The 24,712-nt window shown below is 45.8% G+C and overlaps 4 protein-coding genes and 1 non-coding gene across 5 annotated transcripts; 4 read left to right on the top strand and 1 right to left on the bottom strand.

Annotated features, from left to right (window-relative positions):
• Positions 1-441: 441 nt before the first annotated feature.
• ALT_8754 (uncharacterized protein) lies at positions 442-2,315 on the bottom strand (the record flags this gene model as incomplete). Its single annotated transcript, XM_089600461.1, has 3 exons — positions 442-786; positions 965-989; positions 2,026-2,315. 3 exons carry the CDS (start codon positions 2,313-2,315, stop codon positions 442-444), a joined length of 660 nt encoding a protein of 219 aa, XP_089455354.1.
• A 6,003-nt stretch (positions 2,316-8,318) lies between these two features.
• On the top strand, positions 8,319-10,254 carry ALT_8755 (putative GMC-type oxidoreductase Mb1310; the record flags this gene model as incomplete). The annotated part of the gene is made up of 3 exons (XM_089600462.1): positions 8,319-8,545; positions 8,809-9,509; positions 10,007-10,254. The coding sequence occupies 3 exons, from the start codon at positions 8,319-8,321 to the stop codon at positions 10,252-10,254; spliced, it is 1,176 nt and encodes a 391-aa protein (XP_089455355.1).
• A 4,327-nt stretch (positions 10,255-14,581) lies between these two features.
• On the top strand, positions 14,582-15,922 carry ALT_8756 (uncharacterized protein; the record flags this gene model as incomplete). The annotated part of the gene is made up of 4 exons (XM_033557764.2): positions 14,582-14,911; positions 14,994-15,376; positions 15,434-15,529; positions 15,601-15,922. 4 exons carry the CDS (start codon positions 14,582-14,584, stop codon positions 15,920-15,922), a joined length of 1,131 nt encoding a protein of 376 aa, XP_033413655.2.
• A 2,243-nt stretch (positions 15,923-18,165) lies between these two features.
• ALT_r095 lies at positions 18,166-18,281 on the top strand. Its single transcript, XR_004500620.2, has one exon. It is a non-coding gene; the product is annotated as an 8S ribosomal RNA (ribosomal RNA).
• A 2,597-nt stretch (positions 18,282-20,878) lies between these two features.
• ALT_8757 (diacetyl reductase [(S)-acetoin forming]) lies at positions 20,879-24,526 on the top strand (the record flags this gene model as incomplete). The annotated part of the gene is made up of 3 exons (XM_033557762.2): positions 20,879-21,606; positions 23,173-23,456; positions 23,505-24,526. The coding sequence occupies 3 exons, from the start codon at positions 20,879-20,881 to the stop codon at positions 24,524-24,526; spliced, it is 2,034 nt and encodes a 677-aa protein (XP_033413653.2).
• Positions 24,527-24,712: the final 186 nt, after the last annotated feature.

The raw sequence follows: 24,712 nt of genomic DNA on the forward strand, positions 1-24,712 counted from the left end.
GGGGCCATGAGGGCACCTGGAAATTAATATTCTCTTCGGGTGGAGCCCGACGAGGCGTGGCAAGCAACGGGTGGATGGCCGTAACCGTCTGTAATTAGATTTCGCTCATCCACAATTGAATCCGTAATCACAGGACAATTGGAGATTAATCTCTGGATCCGACATGCTAGTCCTTCCATCGGAGTTTTGTTCGAATTCTTAATTCTGTGATGCTAGCAACAGTTGGATGAGCTGTTGGTTGGATGCAAAGAGAGAAAATGAGAAAAGAGAAGGAGAAAGAAGTTGAAAAGCCACACCTTGGCACGTGAGTAGCCAGTCCATAAAGTCTTAAATTCCGTCTGAACTGTCAAAACTCTTTTACTCTGAGAAGAAACAATGAAAGGCTCCTATATACATGGATTCTACAGGGACTGTCACACCGATCTACTGCCATCCAGACTCTCAGCATTTTCCACGCTTTTCTATTTTTTCTAATTGTTTCAAGGTGTCCTTCGCTTGGGCAGTCACAGCCTGGTGCCTCTTGAACGTATCAAGCGCCTTATCCTTCTTAACTTGCTCTTTATATTTTGGCGAACGCATCTTTGTAACGAGCTTCTGTATCTCGGCTGCCAGACCGTCAGCTTGCGCCTGGAGCTTTGCCTTCTTCTCTGGATCGGCCTCTTCTTCCGCCTTTTCTTTCAGTTGCGTGACTGTCTTCTCTGTACTGTATGATTCATACTCGAGACCTTCAGGGGTGGTCGGCTTCGGAACCCGAAGTACAAACTCGACATCTAACTCTTTCTCAAGCTGCGGGATAAAATATTATAGTACATAAGAGTAACTAAGGGATAGTAGCTATTAGTATTTAGTGTAACAACCTTTTACCTGGTAACCTGCACGTAATCTACATGGCCTCAAGCAAATCAGATGGTTAATCACCTGAGGGATAGCATCCCATGCCTCTATAATAGGTTTATAAAATCACCTTCAATCTATCGCGGATCTGCCTCCTAAAAAGAGATTAGGGTAGAGCTCTAAATGCTTCTTCTTTAGGAGATTCTAGAGCTGCTTAATTAGGTTTAAATCAGGCGAATGCAGAGGCCATTCTATGACCTTAAATTCTATAAGATTCAAACTACTCCTGCGCCTTGGTAAGATGTACAGATTCTGGTGTTATCTTGCTAGGATATTATGCCAGACTCATAGGTTAGAAGGAAGCCCTCTTTGAGGCAATCCAGATAAGAATTAGTCGAATAACCCCCTTAGGGACTTAACTCATCATGATTCATGATTACTAGATTTGTACAGTCTCCAATAATGATAATCTGATTAGTCTAGTTAAAAAATAGCATTCTAATATCTTCTAGGGTGACCAAGCTTTTACCAGAAAGGGGCGATTTGATAGGTTAAGGTCATCTATTGTTGACATAAGGTCAGAAAGACTCCACTTTTCGGAGCCCTGCCGGATCTGCAATCTCGGATTATCTTTTTGGCATAAATAAAAACCAGAAAATGCGCGATAGGTTTCCGGCATTTGATAATATCCTATACCAGAGGTACAAACCAAACGCATTCCTACAATGAAAGCAAACGGGATGTGTCGCGGAGAATTAGGTCTGGGTCCTTATCATGATTGTCATAACCACAGCTTGCGAATTGCTATCACGGAAAGACACAAACTACCATCTAGGTTAGTTGTTCGTCAAATGACATGTAACTATCCTGCCATGACTATCTCTTGCATATGATGATATTCCTATGAGAAGATGTTTAGTTTTGGAAGCACCGCCGTCAACCTAAGAATCAGAACCTCTAAAAGCATTTAAAACTTTGCATACTCTTGAAGAATATTATAAAGCTTTAGACTTACACTCATATGGACTCAGGGATTGCGCAACAATCTAGAGAAGTCCAATATGGCCAGTATTTCTCTAGCTTCCTGCACGTGTTAAACGTAGCATTGCATGCTTAAAAGTTGTCGTCCACCTGGAAATTTTGGCAAATATGGGTTCGTTTTCTCTCTCTCCGTCTTCTTCGCTATGCGACTTTAGAGAACCATCATAACCTTTCGTGTCATTGGTCGAGATGTTGATTGATTGGCCGTAGCCTGATCGTTTCTCGGAACCATTTGAGATATCGTGTGCTAGTCCCGAATACGCTCGAGACTCTTGTTCTCTTGTCGTAAGGTGATCTGTGGTGGAATCCAGTACAGCAGCGTGACCGATTAGGACTCGCAGGTCATAATCTGCACGAGCGGCTTCTCGAACCAGATTTGATCTGGCAAGATATGCAAGAGAGTAAGATTCCGCAGAATCTGCGACATTCGTCTCTTCCATAGTATATCAATCGGATGATATAGGTTTGGCAATGGGTGATAATGATTTCAGGGATCACAGCATTAGGTTGATTCGTCGACCAGCGGCTATTGTGGGAACGGAATGGAAAATCTCAAGGAATGATTTTCGAAGATGGTCTGGAAAACCGAGGGCCATATGGGGTCCATTGTACGCGTCGAATCCTTTCATGGATGATTTGGCCTCTTTATATTCTCAAGCAAAATCACACTTGGATGGTTCACGCGAAATGGCGCTGATGCTAAAACTATCGGCTTTCCCTCGGCCCATAGCTGACGGGGAGAAATCATAAAGTTTACTGGTACTCAATAAGGTTCACGGGTAAACATAACGGCAGATCTCATTATGGAAGTGCGGCACCTTTCCAGCTTCTTAGAAATATCTTAAAATTGAGCAGGCGTAATGCTTACAATGCCTAGCAGTCTTGAAGCCTCTCATTTCCGTATGGCAGTAAAGATGAGAAATATCTACATAACTCCTGCCCATGTACCAAGGGTGCGGACATAAAACATCAGCAGAAGATCGCAATGAGTTCAAATTCCCGTAAAGATGATTAAGAGCTGTTTTACGCAACCACTGTTGAGACTTCTAATCTACGATTTGCTTATGCCGCTTGAACAGAAGAGATAAAGGCCTAGGGCAACGAGAGTATAGTGAAATACCAAAATGCTACACCAGTGTGCCTAGTTAATCTAGGATGAAGATGCTTAGGACCAACACAGTCAAAGATAGTAGAGCTAGACAATTTGCATTGTACTCGGCGATGAGCGCGTTTATTTTCACACTTCACGATTGTCACTGGGTTCAAGGTTTATATTCAATGGACATGAGAGCTGTGCATACTAATTCGCAAGTTCGCTCACGGTCTTCAGACTGTGAAGGACAGCGATGAGTTGTTGTATTTGTGGCTCAAAGGACTCCGTCAGAGACCTTTCCTGAGCAAAGAACTCGGCAGCCAAATGGATTGGATAGGGTGTTAAAGGATGTGTCTGTTACTGTTAAATTGATGCTAGAGACTGGAACAGAGAGTGTTACTTTGAAAATACTGAGCTCATTGAAAACTTGAGTTAAATTAACAATTTCCATGGCAGCCGCTAATGGGTCTTGTTGGTAATCAGGCAGGATCACTGGCTTGATGCTTTCCGGTGGTAAAGATTTTGAGATATTGTAAAGGTAAATAAGTGTCGTATGTGCCACCATGTGGGCAAAGACACGCATAGGATCTGCTGTATTTCGAGAAAGTACGGGGACCCAGGTTAATGCTCCGATATTCCAAGTTAAGAGCGAATGGAGCCATTGACGTCGATCCCAAAAGCTGCTAGAGCCGCTACCATAGACAAGCTCTACCCCTGCTTGTTGTTCATGCAATATACAGCGGCTGCAGATCGTAACAAAGATAATCAGTGTAGTGAATGGAGGCAAGTCGCGGTTAGATTGATCAGCAATCTCCTAGGAAAGGAAACCGCCAACATTATTTATGCAATCCTGGAAGTGTTCCTCGGGCGTGTGGGAAATGGAGTACAGATCTAGCATATTAAATCTGTCTGTCAATCCTCAATCTTGCGTAGGAACCTGTTTCCTTTCGTTACATACCACATGCTCATTAAATGCCAACAGCCAGTTGTTTCGCATGCTGACTAGGCGATCCAGAATAAACAACATCCAGAATGTCCTACGCTGTTCTTCAGCACTGGTGTTGTTATGCATGGTCTCAGCACCATGTCTTACAGATCTGCTTCTGATAACAAGGCTGTGCATTTACTTTAGTCTTCTACCGGAAGTCTTTCATGCACCAGAGTAGCGTGATGGTTGGCGGAGCCGGCATCTGTGGAAGGACTTTCGCACACTGGAGGAATACTCACATCCGGATGGTTGTTCTGACTGGTTTAGTCATCGCCGAACGCAGACTGCTTGTGTGCACCTGAAGGCGACTCTCTAGTTCCGCTGAAGTTCGGTACGAATTTATAACTAAGCTATCGTCCTCTGCTCATCTGCTCATAGAATCAAACCTACCAGCACGGATTCGAAGAGAATCTGAGCAGACTATTCTTAGGACCCCTCGTTGATCGCTGCGGATTAGCGTCGCAGCTGATGCCTGCCTCCACGCATACTCCGCATCGCGGCCGCTGGCCATCGCAGCGGAGCTTCTGTTTTCGACATTCTTCGCACACAAGCTTGCATCGCTGTTTGCGAAATGTGCCGTTCTGTAAATGAGGCCGAAAGAGACGTGATGCAATTATATCGAGTTCTTTTTCTCCTTGGAAATGTAACATGTGAATCAATTGAAGCTGCAAGTAGACATTACATAGTACGGCAGACTATTTGTACATTGTGGGACTTTTTAGGGTTTCTTTTTACTGTTCGCTGCATGTATTATCTATTGCCCCTACCACAAACATTAATGGCAGGATCGTTATATAGTATCGATATGAAATCATCTTATATACTAAGGTGGCGCGCTGTATAGGTAGAATATATATTATAAAGCATATATAGGGTCCCCCACAGTCCCCCACTATGGATACTGCTTATTCAAACTATATATAAGTAAACTAGTATTCAATACCCTGACTATACTATGATTCAATATTCCTACTATATGGTATTAAATAACAGTGCAGTGCGTGCGACCGTAGGGAGCGCAGGAGTGGTGAGATGTATTCATTGTAGAAGAACCAAAAGTTCATAACGGACAAATAGTCCGCCGTAAGATGACCTCGTCCCAATCGAAGATACGGAATTGAAGTTGTCGTTAAAATAAGGTATTCTGACATAACTGGCATGTACGGAGCTAGTTTATGTGTTGATCCACTACCTGTCTTACATCCATTGCGGGTGAACCGCACCCCACCTAGATCTGTCTACTTTGCGGATTGGGTCAGCCAGTCTAGTTATGCCCACATGCAGCTCAGCTGCTTGACCATCGGTTCAGAAACAAGGGCAAATAGGCAATTACGATCATGGAGCTGAGCAACTGATTCAGAATATAGCTTCCCAGAGACCCGGTGGAGCCTGTGAGCAGGACGACATGCAAATTCCCCCGCTTCTTTCTCGACAATGTAAATGGTCTCTCAGAACGAAGACTGTCACTGTATTTTTGAACCATGTGATTGATCATTTCGTACCGTGCTGCTTCTGTGTTGATCTTGTTACCCTGCGGCCGGTCTGTAACGTATTGGGATAGGCTAGCAATGGTTGGGTGAGTGTAAACATCTTGTATGTTTATTGATAAATCCCATTCTGGATGTTTTGATGCTATTGCGCTGCCCAACACGTTTGCAAGGAATACGGTTTGCAAAGAGTCAAAACCAGCGCTATACAAGTCGTCAGCATCGTGGACATTCCTGTTGTCCAGTTGATTGTGAACGACCTGACGAATGAAGGTTAAGATGTTGGCCAAAGATCCCTCATCCGGACATTCCAAGTCCCTCTTATGATCATTTCCGTATAAGGCCTCAATCAAATCTTCATAGTCGTGGTGAATTAGTCGGCGTTGGGTGGTCCCTTTGGGCGTGGTTTTGAAGGGCCTATTCTCAGCCGCCAACCCAATCTTACTTCGCATGACGCGTCCATAGGCTGGGGCTCCAGCATTGGCCTCTCTAATCTTTGGCCAGATTCCATCCAGAAAGGCGGGGGAAGGACAACCGAGGCAGGGCGCAGTTCCCGTAGTGTTTCGACAACAAGGTCTCCTGATAATGGCTTACTTCGGGGTGAAGCAAACGGCAATTCAGCGAATACCGCTTGAACGAAAGATGAAAAGCCCCTTATATGATAAAACGGGGTAACTGTTAAAACTGCACCTCCTTCAAGCAAAGGATTGCAAGGGATCGATGGAAGTCGACCTTTCGGAAGAGGGAATTTATTGACATTGTCGATCGTGGCAAAGTACCCGTGAGTCAGAGATATAGGCTTGGGAAGACCTAAAAATTATCAAACCACTGTCTCTGGTAGTGGGGTTTAGGATTAAATACTAACCTGTCGTTCCAGATGTGTGCATAATCAATGCAATATGATCCTGTTCTTCACGGAATGATCTGATTTAGGAGTAGGAGGACGTTTGCTTCTTCCATAACTTGTTCAAGGAGGGTATTTCAACTACCTCCATCATTGTAACAAGTCTGCCAACTCCTGGGATATGTTCTTTTAATCCAGGGGAGTGCAGCACTGTTTTGGTATTCGTTTCATTCAACAGATGCAGGAACGTCTCCTCGGAATTCCTTGTTGAAGGAAGAAAAAGCTATTCAAGAGGTCACTAGCAGTTCGGATAGTCACCAGACCCTTTAACATACCCTGTAACCACTTTTATTGCAGGAGAGAAAAACAATAAGGTATCGGATGTCATTTGTGCCCAGGTAGGCTAGTGTTTGGTCATCCCCAAAGCCGAGCTTCCTAGCTATCCACCACGACATCCGGTCCACCACTCTGGTGATATCTTCAAAGCAGACATCGTGAAATCCCTCCCGAGGGCTTTCACCCTTGGGAAGAATACAGACCTTTTGATGTGGATGTTTTCTTGCCTTCTCATCCATGACTGAGGCTAACAGTCTCCCTGCCAATCTTAGCTTTGCGGAAACGAACTATTTTTGAGGTGGTGAACTATCATTCAATGTACGGATATATTTGAGGAGACCTGATTTTTTTGGTGCAGATAGCAAACACTTGATTGCATCAGTGGAATTACATCAAAGCAAGTTCCATCTTTATATGATAATGAATGTTACCATTGCACTTAATAGTATATCAGCTGATACTCAAAAAGAAAAAGAAGAATACCCAAGGGCTGAGAAATTGACAAACAGTGGGGCAACTGCAGCTAGTCTAACGATGGAAGATTGTCCGGCTTGTGCAGACATTATTTTTAATCTTTGTATGTTACACCGGAAAATCTTTCGGCTGCTTTTTTTTCCCGCGCAGGTTTCTCTTCTCTTGTTAATAGATCCGACTTGGCAGCTGAGAATAGGCCTTCAAAATCACGCTCAAAGGGACCACCCAACGCCGACTAGTCCCAACGGCGCGGCAAGAGTGGAATCGGGGCGAGATTTTCAAAACGCCAAGGGACGAATGGATCTAGAAGTGACGGGCGGCGATCTAGTGCGCTTGGCATGCGAGAGGAATCTGGGGACGACAGCGGATGAATTTTATATCATGAGGGGGCCCTGTTAGTTGTATATGTAATATGGAACATTTAATGTTGTTGTTCTCGTGTTGGTCACTCGTCATCGGAGGGGCGGTAGCTGGTGGCAGGCTGATGGCATAGCTGCCAGTGCAAAGTTCTAGATTGGTTGGATCTGACTTAGATCCTTATGCTTATCCCAGCCAAGCAACAGTACATCATTCCCCTTCACCAGCTATAACTAGAGTCGATCCCCACGGAGCCTTCCCCGAAACTCTATCCCTTACAGCACTATACCCCGTTACATTATTAAAGAAGTCTAAAATGCTCAGATTTTCGGCCGAGCTTCAGAAAATAATATTTCGGAATGTCTTTTGGTGTATCCTTTTGCATTCACTAGAGTTTTGCGGCATGAGTTAGCCTCACTGCCACATGGCCTACCGACCACTTCTCTAATCCGTTTGTATCTGCACTACGCTGTTAGTGAGATCTCTTTCAGAGAAATTACTGATAGGCTGCTTAAACTCATAACAGTACATTGTGTAAAGCTTACCTCGGATGTGGCCACAGTACATGATGCGCGCAGAGAAGCCGATCTGTGCTTGAGCCGTCCGTCCAAGTTACAGATAATGACATTCATTGTATTGCACATCAGCTGATCTTTCTGTTTATAATTAGCGTACCGCCCGATAGTTCAGATTATGTGTGCTTCAACGAGGCGTAAAGGCGCAGGCCCCCTGCTGAAATCGAGCCAGAGGCTTTTCTTGTACACTCTGAGGCTCCAGTGAACAGCTTGAAGGCTCTCTCTCCTGAAGAGAAAAGAAAGGCACCCAGGGAAGCTACTTGCTTGTTTGACGATACTTGACGTCAATATGTCGGACTCCCCAAAGTCCAATGTTCTGGAGACCGCAGAATCGTTTGCGTCGCGACAGTATGATTTCCTGGTTGTTGGAGGGGGCACCGCTGGGCTGGCGCTCGCTGCCCGACTCTTCAAAGAAGTTTCTTTTATTATAGGCGTCTTGGAAGCTGGGCAGCCCCATTTGACCGATCCGAAAATATTGACGCCAGGTCTGTGCGGCACCCTTTCTGGTGACCCTGAGTAGGACTGGAAATTCAAGACCGTACCTCAAGTAACTCTTTCAAATTAGTTCTCAGTGATTCTCCAATAAGCCAAATGCTGAATTACTCTCACAGGAGCACCTGAACGGCCGTCAGATTGCGTGGCCTCGTGGTCGAGTACTTGGGGGCTCAAGTGCGATATATTCTATGCAGGTAACTTACCCGACTGCGAAGGAGAACAACGATTGGGGGGTCACTGGGAAACGAACATTGGCCCTGGGATGATCTGCTACCCTATTACAGAAAGCTCCAAACCTTTGCACGGCCTCCAGCCGAAATAGCGAAGCCGCCGGGAACGTCGCATTATCGACTTACAGACTATGGTGGCACGGGTCCCATCCAAGTTAGCTTCTATACCCCGCATCTGCAAGATGCCTGGTTGAAAACGTTTGAAATCCTTGGCCACAGAATTTCCCAGACTCCTCTCTCTGGCACAGGGATTGGAGGGCTTACAAACCCTGCAAGTGTGGATCCTGAGTCTCGGACACGAAGTTACTCCACGAATGCTTACTACCGCCCAAACGCAACGAGGTCAACCATTTTTGTTCTCACAGGAGCCCAAGTCCTCAAGGTAAATTTTGACGCGACGAAAGATGAGCAGTTTATGGCCAGTGGAATTTCGTTCTTTGCCCAGGGAAGAAAATACAATGTGAAGGCACGCCGCGAAGTCCTTTTATCTGCTGGAACTGTCCAATCGCCTCAGATTTTAGAATTATTTGGAATAGGCTCTGGGGATGTTCTTTCTAAGCATGGTATTGATGTACTGATCAACAACCCCGGTGTTGGCGAGAATCTCCAAGATCACGCTCTTGCAGCCCTGGCCTATGAAGTTGCAGATCCCAATTTATCCTCGGACAGTCTTCGCGACCCAGGACTTCTGAAAATAGCCCTGAAATCTTTCCAGACTGAAATGTCTGGTTCTTTTGCTTCAGGAGTCCAAGCCAGTGCGTTTCTTCTGATCATCGAGTTCATCTCGGAGCGAGGAAAGACAGAATTACAAACTCTCTTGGAAGATTTACAAAAAAAACAGGAGTCTGGTGGCATCAGAAGTCAACATTCATTAGTGAAACAGGCTCTATTAGATCCAAGGGAATCTACATCTCAACTGATGTTGTTGCCGTTTCAAGTACATACCGAGTCAGCGCATGACCAGCAGGCACTATTCAATCCGTCCGCAGCTGGCGCGTATATTACATTGACTGCTGATATTTCTCACCCATATTCACGCGGTCATGTGCATATTCGGTCTTCAGATTCTTTGGATCAGCCTTGCGCTGATCCTTGTTACCTCTCGCATCCGCTCGATCGTGAGATTCTGGCTCGACACGTCAGATATCTCCAAACCATAGCTGTGACTGAGCCGTTGGCTTCAAAACTGGCAACGAATGGCCGAACAACATCTGGTTGTATACCAGTTGACCTCGATTCGGCTTCGACAAAGGAGGAGATAAAGAAGACCTGGCGACGCAATACCATCCCATCGGAACCTGTGCGATGATGCCACTGGAGAAGGGTGGAGTTGTCGACGCAAATTTAACAGTCCACGGCACTGTGAACCTCCAAGTTGTCGGTGCTAGCGTGTTTCCGATGCACCTACGTGGCAACATCCAGTCGACCGTGCATGCAATTGCGGAATACGCTGCTGACATGGTCAAGGCAAAATGGGTTCGAAGTGGTGATCTACACTAAGGTACGTTGAACCAGTTTCACTTATTCTCCTGCTATCGGCTTCTGAAAATAACTACTGGACTGTTGACTTGTTTCGTCAATGTAACTTGGCAGCTCACAGGATACGCCATGCAAACCAAGCAGATGACAGATATGCTGGCCGTAGTTGAGCAATATTTGAGTATCACTCAAATGACCTCGTTCCTTTTCGGCCACTCTGTTGTAATGGGTGTTGCGAGAAAGCTCAACGGATTGGAAGAACTGTTAAAACGTCTCTGCACCGGCTGTAGTATTTCTTTCTAACAAATGCAATTATCTGCTATCATTTTTACCTCGGTGGTCCTATAAGAATTTGATTTATAACCTGACAATAACACACAAATAGGTTGGCTTCGATGCTTGCAATAAGAAAGCTTACACTGCCTTTGCTATCTAGTGTGACCTAATATGAAATTTACCATAGACTAATCTATATGTTGGTTTCTGGACTCAGATATTCAATTAATTCTCAACGCTGATCATGAACATGCAGGGACTGCGCTGCCTTCCTTTCCGGTAGTGAAGCCTTTGCTCTCTTTTTCCGGACTTCTGCCTCCTGATAACCAGGTACTCGTTCGTGGTTCCGCAGCCGCTCATGCTTCTCCAAACCCTGACTTTCCAGTCCGTTCGACCGGGACAATGTCTTATCAGATTAGAGGGTCGTTTGTGCCCGCAAGGCGGATCACGATTCTACCAATTCAAGTTGGAGAATGTTTCCTCATAGAGCATCGTTCTTTCCAGAGTTAAATCTGAAACGGCCAAGGTGGACCTGCCTGGAGCGTTCAGGGAGAGATTCCCGCCGCCTGACGATAAGGTTTTCCTGCCGATAAGGTCTTCCTGCCGATTATACCAGCTGCTGGGGGGATGAATTGTATAGGCCGCGCAAATACCGGAAAGTCACCAGTGTCCTATTTCAAGACATGCCCTCTTGTGAATCGTAAAGGTTCCAGTCGATGGGATAGTCGCAACCTCTCACGAAAACCTTATTAACCTACAGGATGTCTTTTCGAGGACAACAGACTAATATTTACCTATGACAGCTGAAGCATCTCCTTGTGGGAGATTCTACGTGTGTCCAACGAAAGACATAAAGAATATTCGAGACCAGAGTTTGGCCTAAGTAGCAGGGTGTGCGAGATGCTAACAATATTGTCGCCAGTTGGGTCGACACAGCGTAAACTATATAACGCCTCAACATCGTCCAGACTAATATAATCGGAAAAGTCTTTTGCGAGACTTATCAGTCTATTGTTTGCGACATGTGCCGCAACCTTGGAAACAGCTTCCGATTGGGAGAGAAAAAGGGCGAATGGCTCTCAGCCGAATATTGACAAGAACATATATAGAGGGATCTCGACTTCTGGATCAACCACCTATTGAACTAGACCAAGCCTGTTTTAGTGGATGTACACTGCTGTTGTAAGCTGCGGGAAACGGCTACACTAGAGTTATGGATAAGCTTTTACAGACACAGAAAGCCCATATGGAATTTTGAGATTAGGATGGGAGCACCCTGCTTTTGATGGCTGCTTGAGGGGCTATGATGTGATTAACTGGCTGCTTCTATGCCTATCAGATATTAACCCTGATTATCAAAATATGTAGGGTTGCTCACCACTATCTCTTATATCTGAACTTGATTATTTCTAAGTGGCTAGGCTTCTCACTGAAACTAAAGCTATGGAACTTAATACTAGACTAGTTCTATGGCTTAATCTTTTTTAGGCTACCTGAATACCAGGGTCCAGGGAATAAGGATGTGGTTAAGTATCTAATAGATACAGGTATGAGGGATATTAAGTATTAGGGGTGCTGGCCTAGTAGAACTGCATTATTATATACTTATAGAAAGGGAATGGTACTGCTATGAGATTACTCCTAATAATAGGCCTAGTAAATCCTAACCCTATATTGATATATGGTAAGACTCCCCAGAAAGGTTATATAAGTATAGTTAAGCAGCTCCTTATACCTAAATCTATTAGATCTGATCTTGCAGAGACAACCTATAGTTAAACACTGTTATCATAGACTGTAGTGAGAGGACACTGAAATGTGGTACGACTATTACTAATTACTAATACTATTAACCTATGGTTAAGAGATTTAATATATAATCAGACACCCTAGTATATGGGCTGTATGTATTAGGCACTATAAGATTGTGAGCTGGCTATAGTATACAGAACCTGAAGAACCGAAGGACTAAGGAACTCAGAAAGGACCCTATTCAGAGCATGCAAGCGTCCTGGATCGTTACTATTACTCTAGTTGATGTTTTCAACGTCCCCTTGTAGCCGAGTAGAGAGGACCTCCAGGTCCAGTCAAAGATTATGTCTTTATCGTTTATATTATACCCATTTTCCAAACGAAACTTTTACAAGTCACATTTGTGACATAGTAGATCAATGTAGTCATCCCATATTAGTATTTATTTTTGAGTAGGGATCTATGAAAACTTTTGAAGTGAAAAATAAGAAAATCAATCATTTTTTTTGTTGAGCTAAAAATCCTTTCTTTCGCTGTATTACAGTACCTGAACAGTGGAGTGGTTATCAATCAATTCGCGGCAACTCTTCTGCCCAACAATTTTCATCAGTTCTAATCTTACAACTAATCAGTCTTTCCAGCTCGAAACCTCCAGTTTAACCATCAAAACTGCTACCTTTATTTCTCACCGTCAAAGCAATATGGCCAGCAAGATACCTGTCTCAATGCATAGTCTTGGAAACTCTTCTCTACACCCGTATTAACCCAGTCAACATGGCAACCACTACAGAGATATTATGTAACAAGATCCAAGAATTACTTTCTACATCCACTTTCGTTGTCCAAGACCCCAAAGTACTGGAAAAGGTGTTTAAGGAGAACTCACTTTCGGACGCTGGTTTGAACAACAAGATGCGAAGGCTGCGCCTTGATATCCTGCAAGGAATCTTAACTGCCCAGCTAACTCCCACAGAGGAGAATGGAGCCACTAATAGGCTAAAGCTTTCAGCATTTATAGAGAGTTAGAGGCGCACTTGTTAATATATTCCAAGAGGTCATCACATTAAGGAGATCATATTCGATGACATGCGTACAGCAGTTGGAGCTCAGACATATCATCAGACTGCTGGAGCTCATCAGCACGACAGTTAAGATCAAAGCCGGCGGCCCATTTCGCTGTCAGGTTCAGGGCTGTGAAGCCGACAAGAAGGCTTGGCTAGAAGGGAGCTTGATGGGTGTTTGAGCTTTCAGATCCAATGACAACATACAGTGGAGGTCGAGTGACTATAAATAATCAAGAACTTCATGTAGCGATTTTCAGCAATAATGTGCAAGAGCTGAATTAGATGAACTAGCTAAGGGGTACACTTCATTGTTGGATTGAAGAAATTTAACTGTGGTTGAACTTAGCATTTCAAAGCCTTACCCAAAGAGCAATGCCTAAATGTCTCATACCAGAATGGGAGCTGCGGGAAATAATTGATCATGCCTTTTTCGTGCTGTCCAGTACGTATGCGACCTTACGTAAGATATGAAGGTCCTTTAACCTTGGAATTTTATAGCTTTGTTTTGAACCTCCCTTCTGCAGCTGAGGATGCTGATGGGCTAGTGGGCTTCCATTGTGGCAAACTGAGACGCAAAATAAGGGGCTGGTCTGGGCTAGACTTTGACCTGGCGTGATGTGCATTAACTAAAGTTGACAAGCTTGGTTGAATCCAGTAAATGCAGAGCAACTCATACACTAAACCTTGTCGGTACCTTCCGACCACTGAAGTACTTAATTAAAACTGGGACACCTCGTATTAAACCTACGCCTTGCTCTGCTGCCCCGCTGCATTGCCGATCGTTGTGAAATAGCCGACTTTGGCACTCTAACTTGGGCTTCCTGCTTGGGTGAATGCCTGTCTGCCAAGGAATAATCCGGACAGAAATAAGGTCCACATAGAGCTTGCTTTTAATGGGAATGAAACATGGGAAAAAGAAAAGGGGAGTCATTCTACAGTTGATTCTTATGTTAACAAACGCGGCAATTGAGCACGTTTCATTATTGGGGATCCACTACTTAGTTTCATTAGTGCTGGCTCGGATCTCTGACTATCCCCCGGATTCAAGCTCAACCGTGGTTTAGCACACGCCACTCGAGTTTTTGAGGATCCAACCTTTAAAGGGGAAACATGACCGAATGGGGTACAAAATGACTATTTTGCCCAATTCTGTCTTGACTAGAGTCTTCTCAAGAAATCGGTTATCACGCTCCTCCTGCAGTAAATGTACTAGAACTGTACTAACTGCAGTATCGAGGGAGCTCTAACGGCAAAGCATGGCTGAAGAGGCGAACATCGATCTGAATACTGTCCCGGCCCTCGAGCCCCCTCCGGGACAGGTCAGCAATCTTGAGGACCCTTACTCTCTCCGACGCTATATGTACATCACGGCTGGCCTGGGTCTGAGTCTGTCAACGGCCGCTGTTCTCCTGCGGGTGTTCATAAAAGCCCGAGTGATGCGACTCATGCAACTGGAGGAATACATTCTGATACTGTCTCTAATCGGATTTTACGTCTTCACAGGACTGATGATACATGCAGTTCACCTGGGACAGGGTATTCACCAGTGGAACGTATCTATAGCCCATCTACAGAGGGTCATTGAGGTTCGTGAGCCATGAAAGTGCTTTATATTCTTTACATTTCTTACAAGCTTCACACTAATTGATTGATGGCTTGAACTTGCAGCTTTCGAATATCATTGAAATCATATACTGCCCAGTCATCTTAGGTGCCAAAGTTGCGATGCTTTTGCAAATGAGGCGAATGTTCGTGGTCAACAAAAGGGGGAAGCTGTACTGGTTGCATGAGATCCTTTTGTGGACAAACGTCCCATGCTATCTTGCCCTGATGGTGAGCTTTGCTTTTGCCTGCGTCCCCCGCGAAAAGCTCTGGAATCCTAAGCTGCCGGGACAATGCGTCTCATCCACTGGCATCCTCATTGCTTCTTCAGCTCTGAATGTGCTTTCAGATTTAACCATGTTGTTGCTCCCTTTGGTGGTGGTTATGCGGCTTCAGCTTCCTCCCAGGAGTAAACTGATTCTGAGCGTGGTATTTGGGACAGGCATCTTGTATGATCAGCACGTCTTCTTGTCGGTTTAGTACTGACTTAGCTGACAAATGACCAGTGCCTGCATATCGAGCACATGCCGACTAGTGTATGGAGTCTACCTGACACGAACCCAAGATTTCACCTGGGGAATTGCTCCGATTGGATTATGGGCGTGAGTGGCATCAGTTATTTCCTTTACGTATACAAATGAATGTTTTGCTAACGGTGGTACCGTCACCTCAGAATTGGCGAGATTTGTACTGTCATTCTCTCCGGCGCCATTCCAATGTTGCCAGGTTTTGTGAAATTCATTCGGGGCCAGGATAGGTCCCAGTCATCTTTGCCCAGATCAGGTTCCAGATGGCCTCGCCAGAATCTGTCGGGATCAAAGGGACGACCTCTCCCAAGTGAAGATGGTGGAAAGCAGGACGACTACTACCTTATGAATGCCAAGAGTGAGGCACATGTCAGTGAAGCAGCTCTATCAGCTCCAGATAAGGACAGCATTCCTTTAGGAATTATGAAGACTGTCCATGTGCAGACGGACTATAGGAGGGCTGAATAGCAAAAAGAATTTCCCCCCTCTGAGACTTAAGTGAAGGCCATTTGCTTCTCTGAACGATAATTGACTTGATACCAAACTTCTCAGTCGTCTTCTGTTTGACAACGTTTTACTGTCACTTTCTGAAAGTAACATTGGACTGATTCCAAAAGGCTCTAACCGGTGTACAAGTCAAACCCCTCCAACACTCATTTTATATAAGAAACGAGGAAGGCCGCACCACACGGCTCGCTAGTACCTCCCTGGCCTTGATGTTGAATGCGGTAATTGCATATTCAGAATCCCTTTGCAGAAGAGTCTCTGAATCTCTCCCTTTGGGTTTTCAGTACTGACCGCCTAATCCAGATTTATGATTCTGTAAGCATTAGGAGATTGTAAGATCGGCTATAAGCTGCTTGAGCTTTAGGATAATGCCTAATTCGAACTTAATGACCCCAAGGCTGAATTTGGTGAACGCAAGTCCAATCTCGGAAACAGGCCTCTAGCACCATTTGCACTACCTTCGAATATTTCCCATATTTCCATAATCCTATGGCACTTGATATGAGCTAATTCTAATGGCTGATTCATGTAGCAGGTGCAGTATTCGGTAGGCCATATGAGCCTCTTAGTTTCTTGGCCGGCAGGGCTGATTACCTGGGGTACTAGGTACTGCCTACCTTCTGGAGACTTCCTCATAAGTAGCAGCTGTGCTGTATTGTAGGTTGTTGCTTGTGGAAATGGGGGAGCCTGATTCTACCTAGCAGGAAAGCAGTGAGGGGCAGCTACTAGCTACTGGGCTAGCTGGCTACCTTTCCTTATTGACTCCAGAACTTTCCCTTCCAAGTAACCAAGGAGGGAAACAACAAGCAAAACAAAATAGAAGGAACAACCTAAAAGTCCGATCTTATTTTTTTCCCTACTCACTTCTCCCATCCTCTTCTCCATTACATTTTTAATTATCTCTTCCTGCCTCTCTCTCACATTGGTGATTTTGAGAACAATGCCCTATTGCGCCCTTGTCACTAGCTGCAACACCGGTGGTATCAGCTCAACCCTGGTGGAGGAACTCCACACTTAAGAGCTAAGAGTCTATGTGACTGCCTGCTCCCTAGCTAAGATGAACCATCTTGACTAAACTTTCTAATGTTACTTTTGTTTGCCTTAATATTATCACCCCAGCTAGCATAGCTACTGCTATCAATACTATTAGACAGGGTTTGTCTTCATATACTGCCTCCCTCAACAGCCTCATCATTAATGCTGGCTAATCGCTAATCCCTTGTCTATCCCGTACTGGGCACCTTGATCAATGAGGCTAAGCACCTTTTTGATATCAATTTCTGGGGTGTCTTCGCTATCAACCAGGCTGTCACGCTGCTGCTGCAGGCTGCTAAGAATGGCAGTACCCTTATAAGCATCTGTTCTATCTTGGGCTTCTTTTATGCCCCCTGGATAAGTAAGGCTTCTCTTCCTAGACCGGTTCAATAAAAAGAAAAGAAAAAGGGATTACTTGCTGATATGTTTGCACCAGGTGTCCACAACGCCTCAAAAGGCACTCTGTTGTCTTGGAGTGAGACTCTCTGGTTGGAAGTGCAGCCCTTTAATGTCTGGGTTATCTCTCTAGTTACTGGCTCTGTTACCATAAATGCTACACCCCACTTCCTCAACCTTTTTGCTATTTTGCTTTGTCCTCCACTCTAAGACTCCCAACAGTCAGAAGATGCCCACTACTAGGTTTGTGACAAGCAACACTTCATCCAGTCTGAGCTGGGGGTACAGTAAGTACACCTACTTTAGGCACTTCTTCGCCGCCTACAAGATTAAGCTGACCTTGGCCCATTCCTTACTACACTGTAATTACTTTGTTTGCCGGGGACAGGACAGAGAGGCCAGCTAACTGTACAATTCAAGCCACAGAATAAACTAAATGAAATAGTGGAGGGGCTGGTGCAAGGACAATAGAAGGACAGAGACTGGTAGTCAGATAAGCTGGCGGGGCAGAGGGCTATGGAAATGGAAAAGCATGGTCTCAGATATTTGCTGGGTCTTAAGAAGATACTACTATAAGTAGAATTTACTGCTGGTGGTTCGATACTTGCGTTGGGGTGGTTATACCTACCTGTCTTTACGCTAAGAATAATCGAGTGTCACTATAGATGCTTCGCGCCTATGCAGCCTTCAACAAACTTGTCTATAAGCTCTGGAAGGAGATAGCCACCTTTCAAGAATCAATATCAGTTAGACTCAGCCCAGAACTGGTACATACGACCATAGGGTGTGGAAAACAGGGCTTCCCGTCCGCTCAGCCGTACTTAAGCCACACGCCGGCCAGTTAGTAGTTGGGTGGGTGACCACCAGCGAATCCCGGCTGTTGTATGTTTTTGATGCTTTTTGTTAATTCAGTAGAGAGGTACTGAAATCTTTTGATGGAGGTACAAATGAACACAGTACCGAGGCAAGCTCATACCATTTCTATTGGAAATTTCCCCAAGGCGTTCTCCCATTGTCTGTGTGTCTCATCTTTTGACGAGTCAATTCGTGCTATACTACACATATCGGTCAGGCTTAGAGTCAACAGCCCATTGGGTTCTGAGCCGAAGTCATGATGGAGTCTCAGGAGTAGCTGTCTGGTAGTGTTGCAGAAGTGCTCTGTAAGACTCAAAAGTAACAAAGCAGCGAAATGACCGGAGATCTTAAAGTGTTGTGGCTTTGTTAGCCGGCATGTTGGTGAGTCTGCTTCATTTTTGCTCTATGACCTTACTATGTGCGAAGATATCTCTCAAGACCCTGCAGGCCAGCAATTCACACCCAGAAAGACGTGAGTAATGCCAGATGTCCTCATCACGTTCTCTCCCTGCATGGGAGATGGGTGTGCGCTTATCGATATACACCAAATCTGGCCTTCCACCATGAGCTATGAGAGCAGCGACTCCGTCGTACGCAAAAACAGCCGGCGCATCATACTACTGAAGCATAAATAGACAGATACATCATGTAGCAAGAATATGAAAGTTTACTGACCGGCAACACGTGTACAGCGGTGGCCGTAAGGCCGCCGCCAACACAACTCGTATGACTATAGCATACTACTAGGCATCTTCGTGGATGGAAACGGGAAGAAAGACGAGCGAATCCGACACAGAGGCCTCGACAGGCAAACTGTCCGCTCAGAGATGTTCCAGGCAAACTATCCAAAAACCAAATCAACTTATCGACGACCTTGAACGCGATGTGGGGACACAATCCCAGGTTAAGCCGTTAAGAAACCAGATAACCGAACAGACACGTATAAACGCGCCCAGGGAAGATATCAACGTAATAACTGACACGGAGGTTAAGTTGAACACTATTATAAAGAAAATCAAAACCCAAGATGCTGACCTTTAGAAGCTACATCAGTTGCTCCAAACCAAAGATTGGGAGCAGAAAAGGGCGCCAGAGGAAATTATAAGCCTACAAAATTGCATTGATGGGTTGAACAAAACAATAGAATTATACCAGATCGATGAGCTAAAAAAGACTGTCTAAGAAATCCATGAGACTACATCCAAGACCACCCCATCAACAACACTGGCCACACAAATACCTAGCATGGGTAGAAGCTGGGCATCAGTAGTTACTGCAGTATCAGCTATTTCACCAGCAATAGAATCAACAACTATAGCACTCACACTACTGAATGTAACCATTTACGTGAGAAGCGCTGATAAAACACCAAGCGGGAACTAGCTGATGGAGCCACCGCCAAAAGCACAATCCAAAACATACTCAGAAGACATCAGGACACAGGGTAAGTCAGAATTGAAGGGGCCAAAGTCACACCAGGGTCAATAGTCAGGGTGTTTCCTGCTAGTGAAGGGGATGTTCGCATGATGCAGGAACACCAGCAATGGCTGAAGACCTTCAACGGAGTAAAACTAAATGGTGAAACATGGTTCCCCATCAAGTTTGACAGTGTATGGAAGTCGAACATATTCAACAAGGACGGAGAAGTAAGAGAGAAGTTCTATGGAAAGTCCACAGACGAAAACAACACTGAAGTGAGGAAGCTATATTGGCTTAGTGGACCAAAGTCCTATGGGTCGATGGTGGTATTCCTCCCTCAGGAAAGTGATGTGACCCGGCTGCTCCACCAGACAATGGTACAGATCTGCGGAGAGGTCTCATTTACCTCTGAATATCGTTACATACAGCGACCACTGAGATGCCGTAACTGCCAAGGATATGGTCACAACTCACTTTATTCCACCTCCCTACAGTGTGTCATGTCAATAATTTCTTTCTAAAAGCTACCAGTAAACACGAGTGAGATGGAGCACAACATTTTGTCTCAAGCGGCCTCCACACATAGTCTCCCGTGGATGGTATCCTTCGTCCACGGTGCCACCGAGGATATGAAGCGAAGATGTTCAGGTACGCTATCCATTGAAACAGAGCTCCAATACTGCACGTCCAGTTCAGACTTTTCTCCCGCTGTGCGCATAATAATAGGGAAGTTCAACATGCGCACGACCACACTGTCCGCAGGCGGATTCGGAGATACCCGACTGAGAGAAAGGAAGTGCGTATGAGAGGAATATACCCAGACCTGTAATTAGTATCCACACTCTTTGTAACTAGTTCCAGAAGTCCTTCCTCGGGCGTTGGAGTTGATGAGGAGGCTGGGCTGCGGTGAAGGTATAGTATAGTAAGCCACTTAACCCTCATTGGGTGGAACCCATAAGCCGTTCACTTCAGGTCCTGGCACTGGATGGAATTCGGTAAGGCGTTGCTAGATGACATTACCCTAAATTGTTTAAGACTATGAGAATTCACCCTGGAAGTATTGAATTGAATTTGTAAGCACTCTCGCTGACATTTACCGGACTGAATATCCATGATGGACCCGTGCTAGGTATATAAACCACCGCCAGTCCCAACATCACCCACATTCATAATCTTCGCAGCCTTTCACTACTCGGTTCTGGTACAATCAATATGTCTCATCCTCTCGTCCTGATAACCGGCGCCAACCAAGGTGTCGGACGAGCGACAGCCCAGATCCTCGCCGCGAAGCACAACTACCACGTCATCATCAGCAGCAGAAACCCTGAAGCCGGCGAAGCAGTTGCAGCCGACATCCGCAACGGGGGACATCGAGCAACATCTCTCCAGCTCGAGCTCACCTCTGAAGACTCCATCAAAGCTGCAGTGTCCACTATTGAACGCGACTTTGGCTACCTCGACGTCCTGATTAATAACGCCGGGATCCTTATCGATTGCGAAAAAAGCCTTACCCCATGGGAGATATATAACAGGACATTCACAACCAATGTTATTGGCACCGGCGTCTTGACAGAATACCTCGTACCACTCCTCCAAAGGGCAAAGGCCGGCCCGCCGCGAATAGTATTCCTTACTAGCATCATGGGGAGCCTGGACAAAGCTACGGATACATCGCTCCCCTGGTATCCCATTGATTATAAGGTTTATGATGCGAGTAAGGCTGCGTTGAACATGCTTATGCTTAACTATGCGCGTGTGCTGGATCCCGTTGGTGGGAAGGTTAACGCGGTTTGTCCGGGGTATGTGAAGACGAACATGACCCGGTGGAATGAGTATGGAGTTACGCCGGAGGAAGGGGCAAAGAGAGTTGTTGAGATGGCGACTTTGGGAGAGGATGGGGAGACGAGGACTTTTAGTAGCTCTAATGGAGCTATTCCTTGGTGAGGGCAAGGCTTTTAACTTAGACACTGTTGACAAATGTACTTGTCTAATTCTTCAGAATAGCAATATATTCGTTCGTGGTTTGATTTTTCGCCATCCGAGCTGACCACTGGTGCGTAGCTGGGCTATATTATTCTATATATATATATATTGTGCAGGTGCGGTTAACTTTACGGCTATCCATTCTGGTAAAATTCCTCTTTTTATGAGGAATGGTAGAGAGACAGTCCAGCCCCAGCCAAAATGGTTGAAATCGCACCGAGCCGAAGACTTGATTGGACAGCCCTGCCTGGTATGTTTCTGAGGGCTAGTTCGGAAGCATTTAAATACACATTTCAAGTCCTCTTGGAGGCTTGAATGAATGGAGGACAACTGTGCAAACTCGCGGGAGAGAGAAGAATCTCCAGGCTTGCAATAGAATAATAAACGTAGGCCAAATATTCTCCTAGCCAACGACCCAGTTGACACTGATCAACACATAATGACTGCTTCAATTTTCCGAATGGGAGGAAGGAAGAGTTTGCAACCAGGACTTGCCGACATATATGCACCACCGTATAGAGGGGCGAGTGACAGGCAAAAATCAGGGGGTGACAAAGGGCACTGACGAAGACCTCGTTTTGGCCCAGTGCCCTCTGGCAACTGTACTTAGACGAGAAACTAGTAAAGGTTCGTCATGGTGAGAAATTGCCCGCCGCCGTCTGGTGATCGATCTCAGATTGATCGCTTTGTTGTTTGTTTGCGGCTGTATTCTGATGGAAGGTAGTTTCTCCTAGGAGAAGAAGAGGAGGGTATTTATATCTCCATTTTCCCACGGTGTGATGTGATTGTCATGTCTGGTAGAAGTGGGAGAATTACACACCCTGCAAAGATAACAGTAGGACTCTGGGTTAAGTTATTACCCCGCCACAGCACGTTTAACTGAGAAAGATTCGCTCTATCTCCGACACGATCTGGAGTCCGTCAGACCTTGCATCCAATCTTAATCAAATTCGGTCAATGCAGGAATTGGCAAAGGCTCTTAAGAACAAAACTCTAGGCTAAACGAACAGGGTTGCGGGTTATGGGAAGGTGTGCGCGACGGAGGACCCTTGGTTTCCGGTTGCGCTGATTATGGCGAATACTTTCGACATCTTTGGGAATGTGATTTCGGGGTTGTTTTGGAGATGTTGGTTATTGGTGACTGCTCGAATAGATTGTGCTTTTGAAAAGGTATTGTGATGTTGTGTTGTTATTTGTTAAGCTTGGTGATGGTATGAAGATTCGAGAGACTGGTATATAGTCTGACGACTGCGCTGGATATACACAAATTCATTGATGACGCCGACATTGATGCTCTACTATGTCCAGCTCCAAACCATTCCATTACTCCATTACTTCATTGGCCAGAATTCATGATCAAGTTCTTGTGATTTGCATCTGGCTTATGGGCTTACTCGCTGTTGATTGGAGGAAAACCCATAAGCCACTGCAAATTTCCGGCATGATGAGACCACTCCACTAGGCGAAATTTGGTTAAATCGCTCGCTGAGTCTCATTGATCGAGACTCTACTTTATTTGCCAGTTTTCAAGCTCACTGCCGGTGTTCAACTGCCTCAAGTTCCCTCGCCGCTTCGCCCATCGCCAGACGCCAACAAGAGAGCAGCGTCAGCCAACGTCGCGCCATCTTCCTCACAACCCAACTCCGAGCAGAATCGTATGAGAGGCTCCCCGCCAGTAAGCCACTACCACTGCGAATCACGATGCAGCAGACGCCGGGAGCGCAACCGAAACCCAAATCCGCCAGGCCGAAGCGGGTTATTACCGAGGCACGGAAGTTGCAGAATAGGGAGGCGCAGCGGGCTTATCGTAAGTCGTTCTGAACTGGTTTTGGTGGGTTGGCTAATACGTATCTAGGTCAAAGACAGAAGGAGCGGTTGCAGAGTAATAGGGCTAGAACGGGGCAGAAGGGGGGTGCTAGTCGGTATCAGCAGCTTCAGCCGTATCCTACTAAAAATGTCGAAGGCGAGGCTTCGAGTGGTCCGGCTCATGAAGGTTTCGGCCAGTCATATATTCTGCCCGACGCACCAGAAACTCCGTTTTATAGTATATCCGGTACAGATTTGTCGGTCTCGACACCTTCTAGTGAACCTCTGCCAGCAACACAATCAATTAGCGGCTCGACTGTCGGTCCATACGGGGGGGTAGGCCTCTTGGAACTCTTGCTTTCAAACTCAACGCCCAACTGGAGCCTCAACGTCGATTATCTGCTGGCTGAGTCCAATGATCAACCCTTCTGCCCGACACCCGCAGAAGAAGTCAACGACGAGAGCGCAGAACACTTCGCCACAAGCACCTCAAACCCGACCTCGGCCTGCACACCCCAGTTCTCCCGGCAGGGACACAGCCCCCATTGTAACACATCATCAACGTACCTCGCAGACCCTTACAAAAACCGCCTCCAAACCCCCAAAACAAACTTTTTCTCCGCCTGCCTGTACAATGCCCCAATAATCGGGATAAGCATCGAAGAGTTCTTCTCTTACAACTGTATGTCCCTGTGCTCGCCCTTCTACCGCCAAACAACCTCCTCCACGGACCCTCAAAAACTCCTATCCGACGTTTCGACGCCATACCCTCTAGTCCCCGCACATCTCCAGCCAACCCTCCCACAGGTCCTAATTCCGCATCATCCACTATTCGATCTCATCCCGATCCCGACTCTAAGGTCTAGGGCAATTATTCTCTCAGCGGCCGTGCCACATTTAGTTGATATGTTTGAGCTGAAGGGGGACATTCTTCAAGGGGGGTTACTTTGTTTGGGGTCGGGGAGTGGGAGTGGGAGTGGGCAGCCGTGGGAGGTGGGGAGCTGGGAGGTTGCGCCGTGGTTTTTCAAGAAGTGGAAGTTGTTGTTGGATAGTCATTGGGGGGATCTTTGAGGGAGCCCGCTTTAGTTAGCCCCTTTTCTTGTTGATAGGGACTGAAGACTAATGTATATACAAGCCATTTCGAACAAATATATTGACTTTGAATCTGGAACTTCTCTGGACCCCAGAGTTCTCGGTCCTGACAGAGACTTCACTGCGCCCTCTCTCAACGAAGTGCCCAACGCCCTTCTCCCCCAC

This window comes from Aspergillus lentulus (assembly GCF_001445615.1).
Source record: "Aspergillus lentulus DNA, contig: Alt16, strain: IFM 54703, whole genome shotgun sequence".
NCBI lineage: Eukaryota > Fungi > Ascomycota > Eurotiomycetes > Eurotiales > Aspergillaceae > Aspergillus > Aspergillus lentulus.